General features: G+C 34.0%; 1 protein-coding gene across 1 annotated transcript in view; it reads right to left on the bottom strand.

The window, feature by feature from the left end:
* Positions 1-20,045, bottom strand: part of LOC149787305 (uncharacterized) — a 170,405-nt gene extending 150,360 nt beyond the window's left edge. The window contains exons 1-2 of the mRNA XM_089977841.1: positions 19,925-20,045; positions 1,488-1,561 (exon numbers count right to left, since the gene is read on the bottom strand). Of these exons, the coding sequence (XP_089833967.1) occupies positions 1,488-1,561; positions 19,925-19,991 (141 nt within the window). The 5' untranslated portion in view covers positions 19,992-20,045. The remainder of the gene's footprint in view (positions 1-1,487; positions 1,562-19,924) is intronic.
* Positions 20,046-22,067: the final 2,022 nt, after the last annotated feature.

Below are 22,067 nucleotides of genomic sequence, written 5' to 3'. Positions count from 1 at the left end.
TAATTTAGTTAATGTAAGTAAATTCATGCTAAGTATATTATATTTAAATGTACTAAGTGCGATTGAGTTTGAATTAACACTTTTACATTACTTCAATTTACTTTAAGTGGAATCGTTGGTATTGTGCAGACGTACTGTACATTCCCGGTATGTAGTTGAAACAAAGTTGTAGGACCAATTGAAATAGTACGTGGAGTCATACGTTAATTGGAGATAAAAACAACTAAGTAATACCGGTAGATTCGTGGAGATTCACAATACTAAAGTATGTAGTTGGTTTAATGGACCTTACAAAGTGGAATACCTCATCAAATGACGATCCAACGCAGAAATATTGTCTCAACGAAGAAATTACGAAATTTTAAGTTTTCAAAGGACATACGTATTGACGTCATTTGTCTCTTTGTCTATAGAAATTAGCATGACATCACTAAACATCATCCGCACACAAATAGTCAAATAAGGGGCAAATCAATTCAACTGACTTCAACATACACATTCAGGCGGAAACATTACAGTTAAGGAAACGTTCATTCAAACGTCACTTCAGTATATTTAACTAAATTATATATATATATATATATATATATATATATATATATATATATATATATATATATATATATATAAATAACCACATACATACATATATCCAAACATACTCATACATGCATGCATACATACATTCATTCATACATATGTACAAATACATACATACATACATACATACATACATACATACATCCAATCATACTCATGCATTCATGCATTCATACATACATACATACATACATACATTCATACACACACACACATACATACATACATACATACATGCATACATACATACATACATACATACATACGTGTGTGTGTATGTGTGTGTACATTCCTTTTCACAACAAAACAGATGTTAATTCAAAACGTATGTTATAAACTATAAACTATACAAATCTAAAAGTTGATAACTATCCAAAAAAGGAGAATTTAAACCCGATTCATGGGCATGGGTAAATTTGTTATCTAATTATACAAAATACTGCATCTGTAATTTCGATTTTCATTTAATTTTTATTTTTTGTTTTCAATTACATGATATTGAATCCCCTCTACAATGTCAAGCTCTACGTTGAGAGATCTCTGACTTGATTCCTATTCTGGTATTGCATATCATACCCAGTAACACGCACATAGAAACTGATCATACATATCATACTCAGTAACACGCATCGCATATAGAAATTGATCATACATATCATACCCAGTAACACGCATATAGAAATTGATCATACATGTACCCAGTAACACGCATTGCATATAGAAATTGATCATACATATCATACCCAGTAACACGCACATAGAAATTTATCATACATAGCATACCCAGTAACACGCATATAGAAATTGATCATACATATCATACCCAGTAACACGCATATTATAGAATTTTACAATTGATCATAATCTGGATTCATGACATGGCTTACCTCTCTAATGACTGTATATTCCTCAGTATCGTTCCTTTTTCTCATGATATGTGTTCCATTGGAAAGGATTATTTCTGAAATGTAGTATTGTGAAATTAGACATGCCGGAATGATTTCAAATTCTTTTAGTGGATTACGCTTCATATTTCCAATAGAGTGACCAAAGACAATTTTTTCAAGATTTTTGTTTCAAACGTAACTTTATTAAAGTTTAAAATGCAGAATTTTTACACCATACTTTATCTTAGTCTATTGTAATATTACCATAAAATCAAAGAAAATAATGTCCATGGGGCCAACTCCCTCTTGCCAACTGGTTTGGAGGTCTTCGAACTTCCAGAAAAAACTTTGTTGCGTGGTTTCAAGTTTAAAAATGCATGAATTTTCAATAGATGTGGCTATCATTGCAAGCAGAAGTGTATCTCAAGCTGCAGCATTTCCAATTAGTATTTACAAGAGTGCAAATTAAAAAAGATGCCTTATGTCGTTCCAACCTTGTCCAATAAATCAATACCTAAACGTGAATTGTTATGTTGGTGATTTGGGATCTGAGTTCACATGTTTGTAACACACTGCAGTTATTGCAAACAGATATTTACATAATACATATCGAATATTTTCACATACCAGTCGACATTTCTCGTAGCTAGTTTCAAATTTAGGGGCTGCGAGACCGCTCTGGTGGTCTAAGTGGTTAGAGCGTCCGCCTCGGATGCGGGAGGTCACGGGTTCGAATCCCGGCCGAGTCTTACCAAAGACATAAAAAAATGGTAATAGCAGCCGACTCGCTTGGCGCTCAGCATTAAAAGATTAGTGTTATGACTGGTCGGCCTGGTGGCAGGATAATGTGACTGGGTGGCACATGATGTCATGTGTGTGGCATGATGCTTCAGTGCTAGACATCACTATAAACTGCCACACTGCAGACATGATAGCGATATGACTGAAAAAGTGTAAAATTGCTATGTTAAAATCCAAATTACACTTATATGCGGGGCTACATTGGCGGGTATCGTTTGTTCCGTCAATATCGAGCATCGAATTAGATGAGATTTATCGCTCATGATAAATATTTTTGGGATTGTGACGGCTCGAACGTCAATGGATTTGTCATGTGACTGTTACTTGACCCGTGCACTTTAGCATTGAGAATCTGTACCCTAAGAGGTAACAATATTTCAAATTACCCACTACATTCAATTTCTTTAACGTGCAATTAAACGAAAATATAAGATGGCAGAATAACTAAACACTTTGTTGGGTCGACCTGGGTAACAATGGATCAAACAATTAATATTAACAGAAAACTAGAGAGACAGGGAAATATTGTCAATGATGTTCCTTGATATCATTTACTGATAAAAATGACCCCAAAGATAAGTCATATGTTATGCTTGTTCTTGAGTGAACGGAAATGGTTACAGGACCTAAATTTTGTTCATGTTTGACTCTTTATTTAAACTCCATATGTAAACTAGAAGTTCATGTCAACTGTCTTGTATTTTCACTATCCAGTGTCACCTCTCTCAGCCTTTGCTAATTCAAATGTACTATCGTGGTTGTCGTCGTCAAAAGTATTCTTTATCTGAGTCCCATTATGCGAAACATTTTTGTTTGTGTATCCAAAAAAGAAAATCGATTTGAACCTGCGCATTTAAATAAAAGAATACAATGATTATACACACCATCTATTCATATATATTTTTAACAAGAATAAATAAATTAGACACTTAACTTATCCGGTATATTACAAACAAGCACAATTATCAGGCTGTTTAAGAATCATTTGATCAGACTACGTTCGACGCACTGGAAACATAACATCAGGTTTTCTTATTATTTAGCTCTGCAGCTGAACTATTCTGCTATCAAAGACACAGTGACATCTACATTTGCTGACGATTAACTACGTGTTCAGATAATTGGTATGTCGTCGAATTTAGCTGTGGTGTGATATTGGGAATAAGGAGTACATGTGCTCGATACGACGATTCGCTCAACAACCTCGTTCATTAATGAAGCTGTGTTGAAATTACATCGTCGGATGGTCGGCTGTAACCATAGTGATGACCAAATGGTTAGAACTACCTTAGTCTTCATGCAGTCAAGTATAAATGAGTTCTAGTCATGTGGGGTCATGGCAGGTGACTGCATACATGAACCTGCCAACAACTGCAATTTTAGCGTAATCATTACGATTTAAGTAAAACATGTACACAATGACTGATACAATCACACATTACAAGGAAAAATGCATCGAGATTTCTTGGTAAACCTATTTCAACAGTTAGCATCGGGCAGTTTAATAAACCGGCCAAAAGGTAATGCGTTGACTTAATTGTCAAGCAAGGCTGGCTCTATCGGTACTGTTCCTAAATGTTCAATAACTGTGAAAAATTTAAGCAGAGAAATTATCTGAACTGGAAATATCTCAAACCGGAAGAAATAAAAATCAGATACTAGGAGTGCTGCTAACGTTAAAAGAATGGCATTCAATTTATTGTAGTACATCTGTCTCAGTTTCTCAAACTTTATAGGACAACCATGCTTGTCGCGAGATCTGTGTAGTCGACTTTATTGTGTCACTGCGGAAAACTTAACATCGAAAATAAATAAAAAAAATATTGTAATGAAGGCAGAACATGGTTAGATCACGCAGGAGCATTTAAAGAGAGGTTATGGGTAACTAGTATGAAGGGGTTAGAAAGCTTGTTTATCTCATTTTTAGGCTTATTCTGTTAAGCAGAACTGGCTGTCTTTGATGTTCCGCACAGCAGAACTGGCCGTCCATGCTGGACTGTGCAACGGAACTGACTGTCTTTGTCAGGCTGCACAGCAGGGACGTCATTTCAACTTTCTCGGGGGGGGGGGGAGGGGCGAACTTGAGGGGGAGGGGGGCAAAACCTGATTGGGGGGATCTTGACGGGCTTATTAATTTTCGTATATAAGCAACAGCAGTTTTACATTTTACAGCACATGCAAATTCGGGGGGGGGGGGCAAAGTACATAATTATATGAGCTTCTAGAAGATGATCACGAGACCGCTTGTTTAGGTTTAGGAGACGATATGACCTCTGTTTTGGATAATTATTCGTAGTAGAAGCTGGGCTGTTAAACTGAAAGTTGTATGTTGTGCTGTTTAGAGTTATTCAAATTACTCTGTTTAGAGTTATTTCAAATTACTTGGATTCAAAAGGATTAATCCTGTTATTTTGTATGGAAAACAACAAGGACAGTTTTTATAAAAATTATTTAGCTATCAGAAACCGGAGTGATAATTTTTGTTTCTACAAGGAACTGTAGAATTCAACACTACAGATTTCACCATACGTCATGATCTTCCATCTTGGATTCTTCGTCGGGATTCGAACTTGAAATCAGTAGAACATTTTGTCATTAGGACTTATAAAATTTTATTCGTGGATTATTCTTGGATTATTTTTGGATTTGATTCTATAAAACCGTAAGTTCATATTTTTTTCATTTCTACAGAATTTTTCCGGGGAAATTATTAATTATTATTATTATCATTATTATTATTATTATATTGACCGCTCCGGTGGCCTAGTGATTAGAGCGTCCGCCTGGGATGCGAGAGGTCGTTTGTTCGATCCTCGGCCGAGTCATACCAAAGACTTAAAGCTGTCTCGCTTGGCGCTCAGCATTAAAAGTTTAGTGTTAGGACTGGTCGGCCTGGTGGCAGGATAATGTGACTGGGCGGGACATCATACTACATGTCTGCGGCATGATGCCCCAGACATCACTATAAACTGCCACACTGCAGACATCGTAGCGATATGACTGAAATTTTTTCAAAGCTACGTTAAAAATCCAAATCACACACACACACATACACACACACAAAATAAATTATTATAATTTTTCAAAGCTTGTTTTCACTCTTTCTTGTGTTACTGTTTATTCGAGCCTAAACAAGGTGACATAAGAACATTTTGTAACAATTACTTCAGGTAGTTGTTATCTTCCACAGTTCCATTTCATCAATGCAACGAAAGCTGGCATTCCAGTTGAAGTTTACGATAACTTATACCAAATGAATAAGACGTATCTCTCATGCATAAAAGGTTTTTGCAACTGAATAACACTTGCTGCAAAAGAATATTTGCTGTTGCAAATAACTGATGCACTAAACCAAAATGCTTACCAAATAAATATATTATTATTTCGTATAAATACCAAATAAATGTAATATTATTCCATAAAAATACAAATTAAACATAATGTTATTAAATATAACTACCAATTCAATATGATACTATTCCATATAAATACCAATTAAATATACTATTATTCCATATAAATACAAATTAAATATAATATTATTAAATATAAAATACTATTCCATATAAATACCAATTAAATATACTATTATTCCATATAAATACCGATTAAATATAATACTATTCCATATAAATACCAATTAAATATACTATTATTCCATAAAAATAACAAACATTTTAGTTAGGCAAAATATGTGCTTGTTTCCGGTCGGCCGACCGTCCCTACTTTACGTCGCCGACCCTAGCACATCCCTCACCCCCCACCCCCGGTAAAAAATTTCCAAAATACAATTTCCCAAAATTGATTTGTGTATCTAACTCAGCTGGTTTAACTCAGTACTTGAAATGCTAAGTGCATTATATATACAAATCATTATAATATGCATGTCTAATTTGTTTTAGACAAAAACCTTTAAAATACCCGAAATTTATTAGTGCATCTAACTGAGCTGGTTTAGCCCAGTATTTGAAGTGCTTAGTACTTGGTACATTGTATATACGAATCATTATAAAAAATAGGATGCTGAAAATCTCCAACCTATCTACCCTAATTTTAAATATAGTGCAATAGGAAACACTCATTGTTTTGTCTTTAAATGCCTTCTGACACTAATGAATGGGAACGATTAGTCACAAAAGAATACACTATATAGAGCGATTTTTGTTTCTGTCGATCACGTGTTATGACTGGAAATGCGATGGCGATTATAGAAACATCAAACAAAATAAATATTACACTTAAATGATTTATTTTCCCATATAGAACACTGATAATAAATTTTACAGCGTCTGACATACTTTCACTATCATTTTGTCTGAATGTACCAACTGTCAGTAGTACATGTGCTATTTTTTATCTCAAAAACTTCAATACTAAAAATAAATGCAAAGAAAAGATTATTAAAAAGTATACTCTTAATGATTAAGGAATAATACGCGTTTAGCTGTGTGAAAACGTTTAGCCCTATTAACGTATAATGGGCAACTTTCCCAAGAGAAATGGCTTTTTTCTAAGTTGTGAAAACTTGTAGCCTAATTTCATTGTTACACATATGGAAATAAGATATTTTTGAACTTGAGTAATAACCCTTTATATCCTGTTCTGTATCCGTCTTGGAGATTCTCTCACTGTATGCTGCTATGCATTTGTCTTTCAGATTATCAACATCAGTACGGTACGTTTATTTTCGACACCTACTTACCTGACCTATTCAAATTCAGATTGTTTGCTGCTGAAGTGAAGTGTTGTAAGGTCCGCACAGAGCGAATTAGACGTTCGTAGATTGCAAGATCCGTGTCTCATCCAGTATTTGTTTTGAAATTAGTGTTTGTGTTTAGCCGTATCGTACAAACAACTATTTATAACAATTATCTAATAAAATACTTATACAAGAATTGTAACATTTTATTGTGACCTGCCAAATTTTGAGATTCCTCTCGTTTTAGTTTATTGTATTTTACATCGACAGGGGCGTATTACAGGATTCCTTTTGTAATACCCTCTCATTTCGCTAAGAAGCCAACATAAAAATCTATTCAACCTTGAAAAAAAGCTGTCAGATTTCCACAATATGTTGCTTTCTAAAGTAATCCAGCCTTGAAACAAATCCACTGGATCTGTTTAAGATATATATTGAAAGCAGAAAAGTAAACGTGTGGAGACAGAAACTGATATCTTCATGGAAAAAGTCCCACAAACGTTCAACAATATATGTGAAAGTCAAACTGTAAAATAGTGTATCGTCCTTTATAGAACGAACATATTCTTTATAAATGCTAGTTTCAGAAGTATAAACTTAACAGTACCTTATATCTACATACACATACACGCGTCAAAGGCTATTCTCCAACAAAATCGCCGAGTAAAATGAACGAGACACGAGTTAACTAAATGAACAAAGTTATTGCCGATAAATATATTTAGAAGCAAAGGTTTAAAACATGACAAAACGATTGCCCAGATCAGAAAGACTGTAAAACTGGTATTTTTAACTTACATCTGATGCCTTGAATTTAAGTTGACGTTAGGAGACACTACCACCGGCCGAGATAAGTTGTGGCAATTGATAGTCTTTCCTGAAACCCAGCGACTTTTTTCTCTAAGGATTGACAGTCGATTTTTACAATCGTATTTTGTTTTACGTTTACACAACCAAAATGACTAGCTGGACGTGTTTAATAAGATACTATTGATGGCATTTTATGGGAAACTTTACTTCTGAAAACTTGACCAAACTTTACCTTTAATCGCTTGCCTGAGACTCATTGAAAACACTAACAATGGCGAAGATTGCGAATGAGTGAATTCTCTTACGTCACAAACGGGAGGTGTTCCAATCGCTTACGGAGATTACCAGAAATTATGAATAGTTAGGAATGCATTTTTATTTGTGGTTTAAATATATTTAGTAAGAACTTTACAGACAGAGGATTAGACGGTTAGATAACTTATATAAATATTTATATAACATTTATTATTTTTGAAACCGTTTTGCAAGTCCTCAATTATGGCATGAATCGGAACACTTCAAGCTGTTTCAGTATTTAAGTTTTTTTCTTGGTCAGGTGTCGCAGATAAATGGAAATTTTATTTCATTAGCTGTATTTGTCCAACCTGAGTTTTCTCTTGAGTTTATTGGAAGTAGTATTTACCAAAGAGTTGTATTTGAAATATATTGAATATATCTGATATAATGTAAGAATACTTATAATACATTATCTGAATGATACATATTGAGACAATGACGTCTCCCTATTGCCATATAATTGTTACTCCTTCTGTTGTTGTGCTAATGTACAAGGAAACTGGAAAATAAATGCTGTAATGGTGGACCTTAAATTGTGAATGTCGTGTTGGTTAAATCCGAAGATATTGATCTAATACGTTATTATCGGATCCTATATTTTGCGACGAAGATGGAATATAAAAACATCGTAGTTCAAAATGACGGCAACGACAATGCAAGACATTATGTCAGTACCTCAGTTTGATTTTTCTGAAATTGCTAGCATCGCAGCAAAGTGGAAAATACGGATACGCGCATTTGAGTTGTATGTGACTGGGAAAATTATCACAGATGCAGTTCAGATCAGAAAAGAACACAGTTGTAATAAAGTGCTGGAATGGATGTGCAAGACGTATTCTTTACACTTACTGAAGAAGATTGGGATAATGCTTACAAAAAAGTTGGAGCACACTTAAGAAACATTTCACCACAGGCAAATGTGCCATACTAAAACTGAAAACTTGCAAAGGGTACAATGCGTCTTTCATTCTTTCCTTTTTGTCTCAAACGCATGAGCATTCAGTCAGCGACGAGCTGCGTCCTCAAAGTCAAAATTGTGTGGTATAGTGTTATGTTCAAGTTTTTCCAAGCTAGATTCAGGAATATACCATTGCACGGATGCACGTGACACACTGGGTTTCCAGAAACATTTGCTTTTATTTATTCAAGATCTGGCCGACATAACGTTTAATTGTTAATATTTCATTGAATAATAGGATTTGCACTGACCACTGTATTGATGACCCCAAAACGTTATAGAATAGACAAAATCGAACGTTTGTATGTATTTATTATATTCTAATCTAATTAAATTTTGTTTAAAAACAATTAAAGTTTCGTTTCTTTCTTTTCTCAGTCTTGTAGTAATAACAAAACACTTTTACAATTAACTATTTTTAATTCTAGTTTATGGATGCAATAGAAAAGCGCGTTTCCAGTTCAAGGAGGATTATTTTCAGTCCATTCTCTTAGATTTCATTGGAATGTGTACTATACCTAATGGGCTGAATATAAACGTAAGGGAAGATACATACTAATCCATAAACTAGCCTACAAATAGAGATGCAACCAAATAATAACATTGTGGGGGTTGGGGATTGGTGTACACTCTAATTTGGTAAAAACAATTTGTGGAGAAAAGGAATACATTTCCAAAATTGCTCTGAAAGTAGTTTTATTTAACTAACAACCACCACCCACCCACCCAGGAAAATATTGAAAAAGCTGATTATCTACAACTACGACATAATTCATACGTGCAAGGTCTAAAGTAGTTCCAAAAGTCGGACTTTCTGGCTATTCTTCATCAACTTTGTACAGTGTAAACTCACGTTGCTATGCATATGAAATTATAAAAGACACTCCGGTGGGACGTGTGTTTGGTCATAAAGTTTAAGTTAACTCTAAAGGACGCGCTGTGGGAAGTGTGTTTTACATAAATGTTAATTAAGCTCAAATATACACACTGTGGGATGTGTGTTGGGCATAAAGTTTAATTTAGTTCTATAAGACACTCCGGTCGGTTGTGTGTTGGGCATAAAGTTTAATTTAGCTCTAAAGGACACTCCGGTGGGACGTGTGTTGGGCATAAAGTTTAATTTACCTTTAAAAGACGCGCCTGTGGGACGCGTGTTGGACATACAGGTTAATTTAGCTCAAATATACACGCTGTGGGACGTGTTTTGGACATAAAACTTAATTTAGCTCTAAATGTGGAGGTGTGTTGGGAAACATCTGAATTTATCTTTTAGCTTTTTATAGGTTTTATGGGGTAACAAAGAGTTCTTAGAGTAAATATTAGAACTTCAAGAATCAGTTTAACTTGACGTCTCAGGTTCTAGTCAAATATCGATCTATCGTTTTGATTTGACTATTTAATCAATCAATCTGTCAGATAAGCCAATCATTAAAAGTAATCAGTCAATAAATCATTCAACGAAACAAAATCTAAGTCTTCATTGGATCTCAGTATTGTTATTAAAACATTTTGTATGTAAATAACTTTTCAAATGCTAAGTTTTCAGTCCAAGAAAAGAAATAATCCTTCCTCAGAACTGAAATTCGTAATGACGCCAACCCAAGAAATATACTGTTGCGATAGGAGATCGTTTTAATTTAAGACAGCTTCAAACTATACTTAAAAGGTTTCTGACACTCGTAAAGAATTACGGTGGAAACAATTCTGTCAATATCAGAAAATGAAGAGACGAAAACATTATAAATATTTTGGTATCAAAGTCATGTATTTAGCCTGTATTCACTATCTATTTTAAATTAGAGCAAACACCTGCACCGAAAAGAGGACATGACTAAAAATCCTTGCAAGACTCGTTTATTGAATTCCATAAGTCGGGTCGATGTACGCTGCTTCTAGTTTGACGCCTCCCCGGAAAGTCACTTACATGTTTTCTTCTGATAAAGTCTTGTTCACAAGTCATAATAATATACAACACCCACGCACTCAGGAACAAAAACACCTAACAGGGCCCACTTTATAACGATCATACACTGGCAAATATGTGTCAGTAGAAAGTGACTTTTAAGCTTTTGATGTATCTATACTTATATATGTAACTATTGTAAAGTGAGACTAGTAGATTCATCTAATTGTAAAGTTAGACTAGTACATACATCTAATTGTAAAGTTAGACTAGTACATACATCTAATTGTAAAGTTTGACTAGTACATACATCAAATTGTAAAGTTAGACTAGTACATACATCTAATTGTAAAGTTAGACTAGTACATACATCTAATTGTAAAGTTTGACTAGTACATACATCTAATTGTAAAGTTAGACTAGTACATACATCCAACCTTAAAAATGTGACACCTGCTACAGACAGACGAATACAGAAGTGATACAAAATGTGAAATATGAATCAATAATATCAGCTTAGCACATATTAATTAAAATGATCGTGCATATTTCATGTCGTATTTATTCCATATAAGAAGGAACTAATGACAAAAGACTTAAATGAGAGTATTGTAAGGACGATAAAATATACAGTGTTTTGCAAGCGCCAGAACAACACAAATATACAGGAAGGTATGAAAAAGCAACTGAGGATCATGGCAATGAATATGACAATGCACTAATATTGTAAGTAAGGAGGAAATGCGCAAGCGATTAGAAAGGAAAAGATACAATAAAGTACATGTACTATATAGTATGATTTAATTAAAGTAGAGGAAAGGATACAACAGAATACATGTGCTATATAGTATGATTTCATTAAAGCAGAGAAACAGATACAATAAAGTACATGTGCTATATAGTATGATGTAATTAAAGTAGAGGAAAAGATACAACAGAATACATGTGCTATATATAGCATGATTTAATTAAAGTAGAGGAAAAGATACAATAAGGTACATGTGCTATATAGTATGATTTAAATAAAGTAGAGGCAAAGATACAACAGAGTACATGTGCTATATAGTATGATTTAATTAAAGTAGAGGAAAAGATACAAGAAAGTACATGTGCTATATAGTATGATTTAATTAAAGTAGAGGAAAAGATACAATAAAGAACATGCGCTTTATGGTATGATTTAATTAAAGTTGAGGATAAGATACAATAAAGTACATGTGCTATATAGTATGATTTAATTAAAGTAGTGGAAAAGATAGAATAAAGTACATGTGCTATATAGTATAATTTAATTAAAGTAGAGGAAAAGATACAAGAAAGTACATGTGCTATATAGTATGATTTAATTAAAGTAGAGGAAAAGATACAACAATGACATTTGCTATATAGTATGATTTAATTAAAGTAGAGGAAAAGATACAATAAAGAACATGCGCTTTATGGTATGATTTAATTAAAGTTGAGGATAAGATACAACAAAGTACATGTGCTATATCGTATGATTTAATTAAAGTAGAGGAAAAGATACAAGGTACATGTGCTATATAGTATGGTTTAATTATAGTAGAGGAAAAGATACAACAGAATACATATGCTATATAGTATGATTTAATTAAAGTAGAGGAAAAGATACAACAAAGTACATGTGCTATATAGTATGATTTAATTATGGCAGATAAAGTATGAAAATCTGGTAAATTTGTTTACACCCGCATTTATACATGAACTGTGTGGTAATTAGGTCAAATGGAGATAAGGAATCTCGATAGATTTCTATATATGCTTAGGAGAATACTCATCAATACATCAATGTTTTATTAATTTTGTTATTCTGTAAAGTTTGAAAAAATGGAGGAAGAATACTCTCAGTCTTTTTAAGAACTCTGTCAACATTCCGAAAAGAAAATCTGTAAATCTGGAATATCTGCATCCATATCCATCCCATCACATATCCATCCCATCACATAATCATCCCATCACATATCCATCCCATTACATATCCATCCCATCACATATCCATCCCATCACATAATCATCCCATCACATAATCATCCCATCACATATCCATCCCATCACATATCCATCCCATTACATATCCATCCCATCACATAACCATCCCATCACATAACCATCCTATCACATATCCATCCCATCACATATCCATCCCATCACATATCCATCCCATTACATATCCATCCCATCACATAACCATCCCATCACATAACCATCCTATCACATATCCATCCCATCACATAACCATATCATCACATATCCATCCCATTACATATCCATCCCATCACATAACCATATCATCACATATCCATCCCATTACATATCCATCCCATCACATAACCATCCCATCACATATCCATCCCATCACATAATCATCCCATCACATATCCATCCCATCACATAACTATCCCATTACATATCCATCCCATCACATAACCATCCCATCACATATCCATCCCATTACATATCCATCCCATCACATAACCATCCCATCACATAATCATCCCATTACATATCCATCCCATCACATAATCATCCCATCACATATCCATCCCATTACATATCCATCCCATCACATATCCATCCCATCACATAACCATCCCATCACATATCCATCCCATTACATATCCATCCGATCACTTATCCAACAATTTGAATGCTTAGAACTGAAACTGTGGCACACTCTTGCTGTCAATCATTTCTCTAAGTGACATCATACTGAACATGTATACACATTCTGTGTTGAAAAATTATGTTGTTGGGTCAAATATTTTATTTTAATCGGAAGGACTGTTGCTATTTGAGTTATAATTGGTAAAAGTTTAACAAATAAAGTTTACTAGTTATAGAACGAAGTACAACAAATCCAGATCCAGGGACTGTTTTACATGCAACAATTGAAAGATGCAGCTTTGAGTCAAAATGAATCACATAATTTCTTCTTCTTTCACTCATATTTCCATTCAAGTAAAAACTCTGTGATACACTTTGAATAATCTCCAGCTATTGCTCGGCAAGTTTCGGGCTTTATCAACAGAACATTTGCGTGTCGTTCATGCATTGCCGGGATTCATATGTATGGGAGTGCTTGTAGTATGTACCGATTGATGTTCTTGTGTGTGTATTGTAGAGCGCATCTGTATTTATTAATTTAGGTAGCGGTCGTGAAAAAGAGATCATTTGTAATGTTACGTGTTTAGGCTCTAATAAACAGTAACAAAGAAAGAGTTAAAACAACAAGCTTTGAAAATTTTAACAAATAATTTATTTCTCTGGAAAAACAATGTAAAGATCAAAAAGAACTTTCGAATTTAAGAATCAGATCCAGAAATAAGGCAAGAATAATCCAATAATTAAATTTTAGAAGTCCTAGTAATGAAATGTTCTAATGAATTAAAGTCCGAGTCCCGACAAATATTCAAAAATGGAAGGTGGTGATATATACTGTAGCTAGTGTTGTGCTGTTGTGCCTTCAGCTCTTTTGCTGTTTCACGAACAATCTGCCAGTGTTTGAATTTCCTAAAAAAATTAAATATGTCTTTGTCCAAGAATTATGTATGAGCACTCAAATATTTCCAGGAAAAAGAATTAATTTTCTAGAATCCAAATAATTTGAATGAAAATTAAAATGTAACTCCAAACTGGTCACAAACAAACACTTTCCAGTGTAAAGGCCCAACTAACTAATTTCCCTATAGACAACGGTTATACAGTCAAAAAGACGCAAAATAGATACCCGTATGTGGGTCAAGTGATCACATTCCAGAACAGTTTAGAAGCTTTTTATATGTCTAAGGTCACGTATTCCAGTACAGCCTTGATCTCTATGTATCCCACAAAAAAGACGTTGTTTACTTGATACTCAATCAAGTCCGGGAACTAGGTCACAAAAAAGATACAAAGTTCGATTTTTAGGTGTTTTCAACTAAATGGTCAGATCAAACTAATTTCTGGAAAGTATCAAATATAACTTAAATCAAATATACATAACAGTAAGGTATTCTTATGTTTAGCAAACTAGATGGGACTAGGAATATGAAAGAGGATAGGAACAATTAAGAGCTACTAGAGGTGCCTAGGAGTGCAGTAACTTGCAGTAAATTTGGCGATGTAGTAACGTGTATTGGACTTAAGGTAGACGTAGTCCGATAAATCAACACACACCCCCACCAAATATATGTCGATACTGTTTTTAGCGCCACAAGACCTCTGGCACCCTGGGCAACCGCCCCGTCTGCCCTCCCCGCTATGTTAGTATGCTACTGGTAGTGTTTGACTATCTAAATTTGTCACGTTAGTATTTGACTACTAAAATCAACCACGGTAGTATTTGACTACTAAAATCAATCACGCTAGTATTTGACTACTAAAGTCAATCACAGTAGTATTTAACTACTAAAATCTGAAACAGGGTATATGATCACCCGATGACAGTAGTATTGACTGCTATCATTGCATTGTCATTTTTTGTGAGAGTGAAAGAAGATACATATACATTTATTACAATTAATATCATTGAATACATAAGTGTTGTGTTTATCTTTGAACCCATTTCGGGCTCAAAGAGCTGCAAGCTCAGCTCCTTACCCCTAGTCGAAACATGTAAGAACTTTAAATGGAGTTTACTCTAACAGTGTGGGTTCCACTCGCGTCATACGACGCAAACGTTATTGCTTAGGCATCTCTGTGTGCCCAGCGTAGAGTGAACATAAGAGCATAATACGAAACAATGGAACTGAAGCTACATGCAAAACTAAGATGAAACTTAAAGGTCAGTTAATATATTAAAGCTCATTACAAGCTGAATACATTTTAAAAAAATAGATGTGAAAAAGAAACATTTAATTGAATATTATAAGCAATTCATAATATGAAGTTCCCGAGACCACATTAACTCTTAACTCTACTTTCGTTAAATTCCAAACTCTGTCTTTATGGATTCGTTGTAGAGAGATCTTGAAAAAGTTCGAATCTCAGGAAGATGCACTATAAAGATCGGAAATAAGGAATTGAAAATTAAATGTGCGAAATGCGAAATTAATACTCTTTTCACACTTTAAATTATTGATTTCTTTTACCCACCGGAAAGAATAAAACATATCAATTTCGATGCTGTGATCAGTGGAAGTTTTATTGATAATTTTTTTTAAAAAACATGGCAGAATAAATATAATTTTTCATAGTACTGATAATCAGATGAATTGTGCTTTGTTTGACAAAGCAATTCTTAAAGCAACCTTTTACCGCATCCAAACGCTAACATAAACATTTTTTTCAGACATTTACATCATCTCTTTACTATAAAAGAAACACAACTAATTAAGTATATTCCTTTTGTTACGAAGCAAAAATTTTTTACGTATATGTACTAATACCTACAAAGTCCAGTTGCTTTACAAAAATATTAGTCAGACGACGAATACCATCAAACAATAAGATCAAAAAAGTAAATTGAAAAGTTTGCTGACTAAACAATCTACCTAGACATTACACAAACAAACACATAGAACATATTATGATTTCATTTACAAAATGTTTCACATAAATGGCGTCGATCGCAATGTCGGACATCGTGGACATGAAGTAATATTAAAAGGATAATAATGGATGTAAATTAAATGTCACAGTGGTAGGTAATTCCTAGCGATACGCATGAGCTAAGAACGTGAAGTCTAAAAGACGGGATGATATATACTGGGCATTCAGAGACTCTTTAAAGATGGAAATCAATAAAAGATATGACTCGATGAACGAAAAAATTCATAAAATGCAATGATGTAGTTATTTGAAGCAGAGAACATCGAATACTTTCCTCGTACTCGTACAAAAGTTTTAACTTTTTAAAGTTTGTGCGTGTATATTAGTGTGTGTGTAGGTGTGTTAGTGTGTGTGTGTGTGTGCGTCTGTGTGTTTGTGTGTGCGTGTGCGTGTGCGTGACTTCAAATGAAGACTGTAACCCGAACAATGGATCTAAGGCATGGTTAAACTCGGTTGGTTACTTGACAACTGATACCTATCAAACAACTCAACGGAATACGAGAAAGACGCGTAGGATTTCAAAATATAACCCTAACGAGTGATTACATGATTTTACAGATGACATTTTTTAACATTAGACGGGTGATAATAGGTGAACCTGATTTTATAGAAATTGAAATACTTCAAAGGATAGAATTGTAATTGATTGTTTTTATCGAAAGGCTGCACTCTATAACATGCAAAATGATGTAAATAAAGTGGACAAGACTTTTAAGATGAAAAGGACAAACGATGCGATATGTATGGTAGTCCGATGGAAATGATATGATGATCCCTGGAATAGTTTCATTTCAAACTGAAACAGAAGAGTACATTTGGTCACTCCACAATTTAAACTACCACCAAAGAATAACATAAAACAAACAACAAAAATGGACAGATAGTATATCAATTTTGATGGTGTATTACCCTTACTTAAAAGGGCCAACAAAGCATGTTGGTATTGCAGCAGAAATATGGATGCAAGAACAACTTCCATTAACATCAACGACGTAATTATTGGAAATTATTACTCAGGCAATTTCAAGCAGATGATGGTATGTCTGGTACAATGTTTTATAAATATTATCGAAATAAAATACCATTTATATCTTGTCTAGTTATTTTCTTTTGAATGTGTCTGACAACGCGCATAAAATAGAATAATTTTTCGTAAAATCAAGCCAATATTCTGGCGCAGGCAAGGTCAGAGAAAATAACCAGGAAACAATGCCTTGTGAGTGTTGAGGCACTGTAAAAAGAGGACTGATATAAAATGACGAAAGGGTAAAGTTGATACTAATATGCATTGAATAAAACGTACTAGAAGACAATGCCTCATTATCTATTCATTGAGCCAGCCGTCTTTCGACGGAAAATTAATAAAATGAACAGACAAAACATAAATAGAAGTAGTACACTCATCAAGAGAAGGTTCTAAAACTATTACATGGATCTGTAATTGAGTTTAATGGATCTGTAACTGAGTTTAATGGAGTTTCATGAATCTATAATTGAGTTTAAGGGATCTGTAATTGAGTTTAATGGATCTGTAACTGAGTTTAATGGAGTTTCATGAATCTATAATTGAGTTTAAGGGATCTGTAATTGAGTTTAATGGATCTGTAACTGAGTTTAATGGAGTTTCATGAATCTATAATTGAGTTTAAGGGATCTGTAACTGAGTTTAATGAAGTTTCATGAATCTATAATTGAGTTTAAGGGATCTGTAATTGAGTTTAATGGATCTGTAACTGAGTTTAATGGAGTTTCATGAATCTATAATTGAGTTTAAGGGATCTGTAACTGAGTTTAATGGAGTTTCATGAATCTATAATTGAGTTTAATGGATCTGTAACTGAGTTTAATGGAGTTTCATGAATCTATATTTGAGTTTAAGGGATCTGTAATTGAGTTTAATGGATCTGTAACTGAGTTTAATGGAGTTTCATGAATCTATAATTGAGTTTAAGGGATCTGTAATTGAGTTTAATGGAGTTTCATGAATCTATAATTGAGTTTAAGGGATCTGTAATTGAGTTTAATGGAGTTTCATGAATCTATAATTGAGTTTAATGGATCTGTAACTGAGTTTAATGGAGTTTCATGAATCTATAATTGAGTTTAAGGGATCTGTAATTGAGTTTAATGGATCTGTAATTGAGTTCAATGGAGTTTCATGGATCTATAATTGAGTTTAATGAATCTGTAATTAAGTAATAGTTTGACTGGGTTAAATATTAGAATTTGTACATGTTTTCAACCATGTCGAACTATCCTAGTTGAAGATCATAAGTACGTCTCGTAGAGTTTGATTGTGTCAAATTCGTTAGATTTAATTACATTCGTAACGAAAGTATTGGAAAGAAATATTGGTGCTTAATCATATCATAGAACGAAGACTTTGAACATGCTAAACAGAAATAAAATTCAAAGGATAATTGATAGTATGCTCGAAGTGATACGCACACAGTTTGGTCAGAAAATATGCATTTAAATACAAAATTGCTCCTTACGTTGTTCAAAGTAAAGACAATAAATGTGTTTTGATATCATAACACGATATACCCATCAATAAGTCTGACAGTTAACGCATTAGTTTCATTATCAACAAAATTGCCCTGACAGTATCATCAGTTCTGATGCTTCACTTTTAATAACAATCACAGTACCAACATCGCTGTCAGCATTTTTACGTAAAATAAGGGAATAAGCCAGACTCCATCCCCCAAAACGTCTGAAAGCAAGCGTTTGGAAGAATTTACATTGATATTAAAAATTTATACGTCAGATTCATACTCTTATGATTGATGTTCAACAGTATATAAATATTTGTATTATCCCGTTTTATTATTATTATTATTATTATTATTATCATTATTATCATATATACACGACAAAAATAATGAAATTTTGAACTACACGAGGTTGAAAACTGAATAAAAATACCAAAAGGTATATTGTTGACCCAAACGAATGTTTTCCCCCGCAGAGGGCGTTCTTAGTAGGTAATCGCAAACAACGTGAATAAATTTAAATTAGATAGGCCGATGTAAATATGAACGTGTGGGTGAAAAGACGAATACATGGATGGAGAGAAGGACTCCTTCCTTCTTTCAATCCTTCATTCCTTCATTTATTCATCTAAATTCGATTTAGTAGTAGACAAAACTATCAAGCACATAGTTTGAAAATGCAAAAGTCACTTAGGGTGAGGAATCATCGTATGCCACTTCTGTTTATATAATTAGTTTACTTTGGTTGAATAAAAACACTAGTCATGTTTCAGAGATAACCAGTTAAAATATATATCAGGGAAAAGTTTGCATGCAAGACCCTGTGGTAAAAACTATCCTTCCAAATTTGGTTCCGGTGTCACAAAGACATAGGATAATATAGTAACTCATGCCAAGCTTAAAATTTATAGTCTGTTTTCTTACCGGCTTCGATACGAATAGCCAAACACAGAAAAGAAAAGCTCGTGTAAATAACCGTTATCCAGCCCATTTTGACCAGCGTCTTGCGCAAAATGACAAAAAAAGTTATACACAGATGAAATATACGGGCCGTCAATCCGGATACTGATAATAACTTTGTATATAGAATAAGTGCTCTTGCTTCCGCTTCGATAACAGGAGACTTTGTGGATACAATGGCTGTACACGGAATACATTCAAATAAAAGGGCAGAGTGCGTTTAGAACAGGTAGCGAACATCAGTGACAAGTTTCCTTTTTATCTCATTAAAGTATTTTATAGTAGATGACTCTAGTGATTAGTGATTACGGTCAAAAAGCTATTGCTTGGTTTTATCATATTGCATGGATATCATTCAATTTAAAAACCAACAAGAAAACCTTCCAATCAATATACTTTCTTTGAAAAATACTACAGATTCCAGTTACAAAAAACTTTAGCATCAAACAAACGGAAAGCAGGGCCTATTTTTGTTATTAAAAAACATAAGTATCCGATTATAGCAATTTAAATATGGTGATACATTAAGGCTTGAAATGATTTAACGTTTTGTTCAGTCCACTCCTCTTTTTATAATATTTGTACTTTGAAGGAGAAAAAATGTTTGGATAATATTATGTATTATACTAACGCTTCATAAAATATTGTCAATAGGTCTTCCTAATGATGATAAACAAGTCTTCGTTAATATTATTATTATTATTATTATTACTATTATTATTATTATTACAACTACTACGGTAATTGTCCAACAAACCCTAAAGTCCTATTTGTGTTTTGGCGACTCAGATGTTTGCTTGGCTTTGTTAGTTGTTGAGATGTGGGAAATCGGAAAAGCGTTGTCTTCAGAAGCATATGTTATACCCGATTTTGCATGAATATACACAGGCAAGAGAGGCAGGTCATGCGATTTACTGATTGCGTTTAACACCCCTTTGTCTTCTAATCCACATCTTGTTTCATCATATATCGGCAACGTTGAATAAAACAGTGATGACGCTGTGCCGCTGCGTTTAAGATACTTGAGAAATTCACGTGGCGGTGCCAACTCTTATCTAAATTAATAATTCAGGTATTTTGATCTCACCCAACCCCTATTGGATCGTTGACGGTAATTCGCTGAACATACAAGTCCTATTTACGTTTTCTTTATGTTAGATCGCCACGCTAGCTCTATCAAGCTGACGGTAACGTATTTCTCACTGGCCGACGCAGTGTGCGAGAACTCGCTCTCTAGGTGCCAATTGAAGCCTGTGACTTTTTTATGCCGTGTTACGTAAACGTGCTGATTATAAGGGGAGCAATCAGCAACAACTCAACATTCTGATTGTCATGTTCCATCGTCATTGTCGCGCCCTGTCAACACCACCTATTGTTTTCCTCCTAAAATGACTTATCTCACTCCTCTGTATGATCTAAAGATGTGCAACAGCGGATTCGCGCATGAAAATTACCCGTCATCGTTATGATGTGATCAATGCGCTAAAAATCTCAGGTTGTAAGTTTCAGAGTCCACATACCTTGTAAGTATCTTATAAGTGTTACGATTGATATCAAGAGATATTTTGGATTGCTAATCTTATTGCGCTGTGTACCGTTATTGAGTTGCCGAGACGCAAATTGCCATATTCTAGCGCTAATTTGACCTCATCAACGCTGGCGTATACGATGTGTTGTCCATGGTATGTTTAAGGGTATATTTCATTGGCGACTAGCCCGTGGATGATACAACAATGAAATTGGCAATGTTGAGAATTTTTACTTTATAAAGTTTAAATGATTCTTGCTGAAATCATCTAGTGATTGTTTTCGAAACAATAATCAATTACAGACGTCCATGTAGATTTAAATGTTTTCACGGCGTTTCTTCAATCCTTTTGTACATTTCTTCGTCCTGAACAGGGTCTGATCATAGAGGCATACATTTAAAAAAAAACTGTTTAGAGCTTCGTCTCAACGATAGACTTTGTGTTCATTTTTGTAATAATAAGCGTGATTACAAGGACAGTTTTTATGACATTTACCCGCAACAGAATGCGGCTGACCATCGCGATCATGTACGCGGGTATGTAATAAATCTATAGCACATGCGGTTTGACAAGACGCC

The sequence above is a fragment of the Sinohyriopsis cumingii genome, chromosome 12, assembly GCF_028554795.1.
Source record: "Sinohyriopsis cumingii isolate HCF-2022 chromosome 12, ASM2855479v2, whole genome shotgun sequence".
NCBI lineage: Eukaryota > Metazoa > Mollusca > Bivalvia > Unionida > Unionidae > Sinohyriopsis > Sinohyriopsis cumingii.
This window is presented reverse-complemented; position numbering and strand designations above follow the sequence as displayed.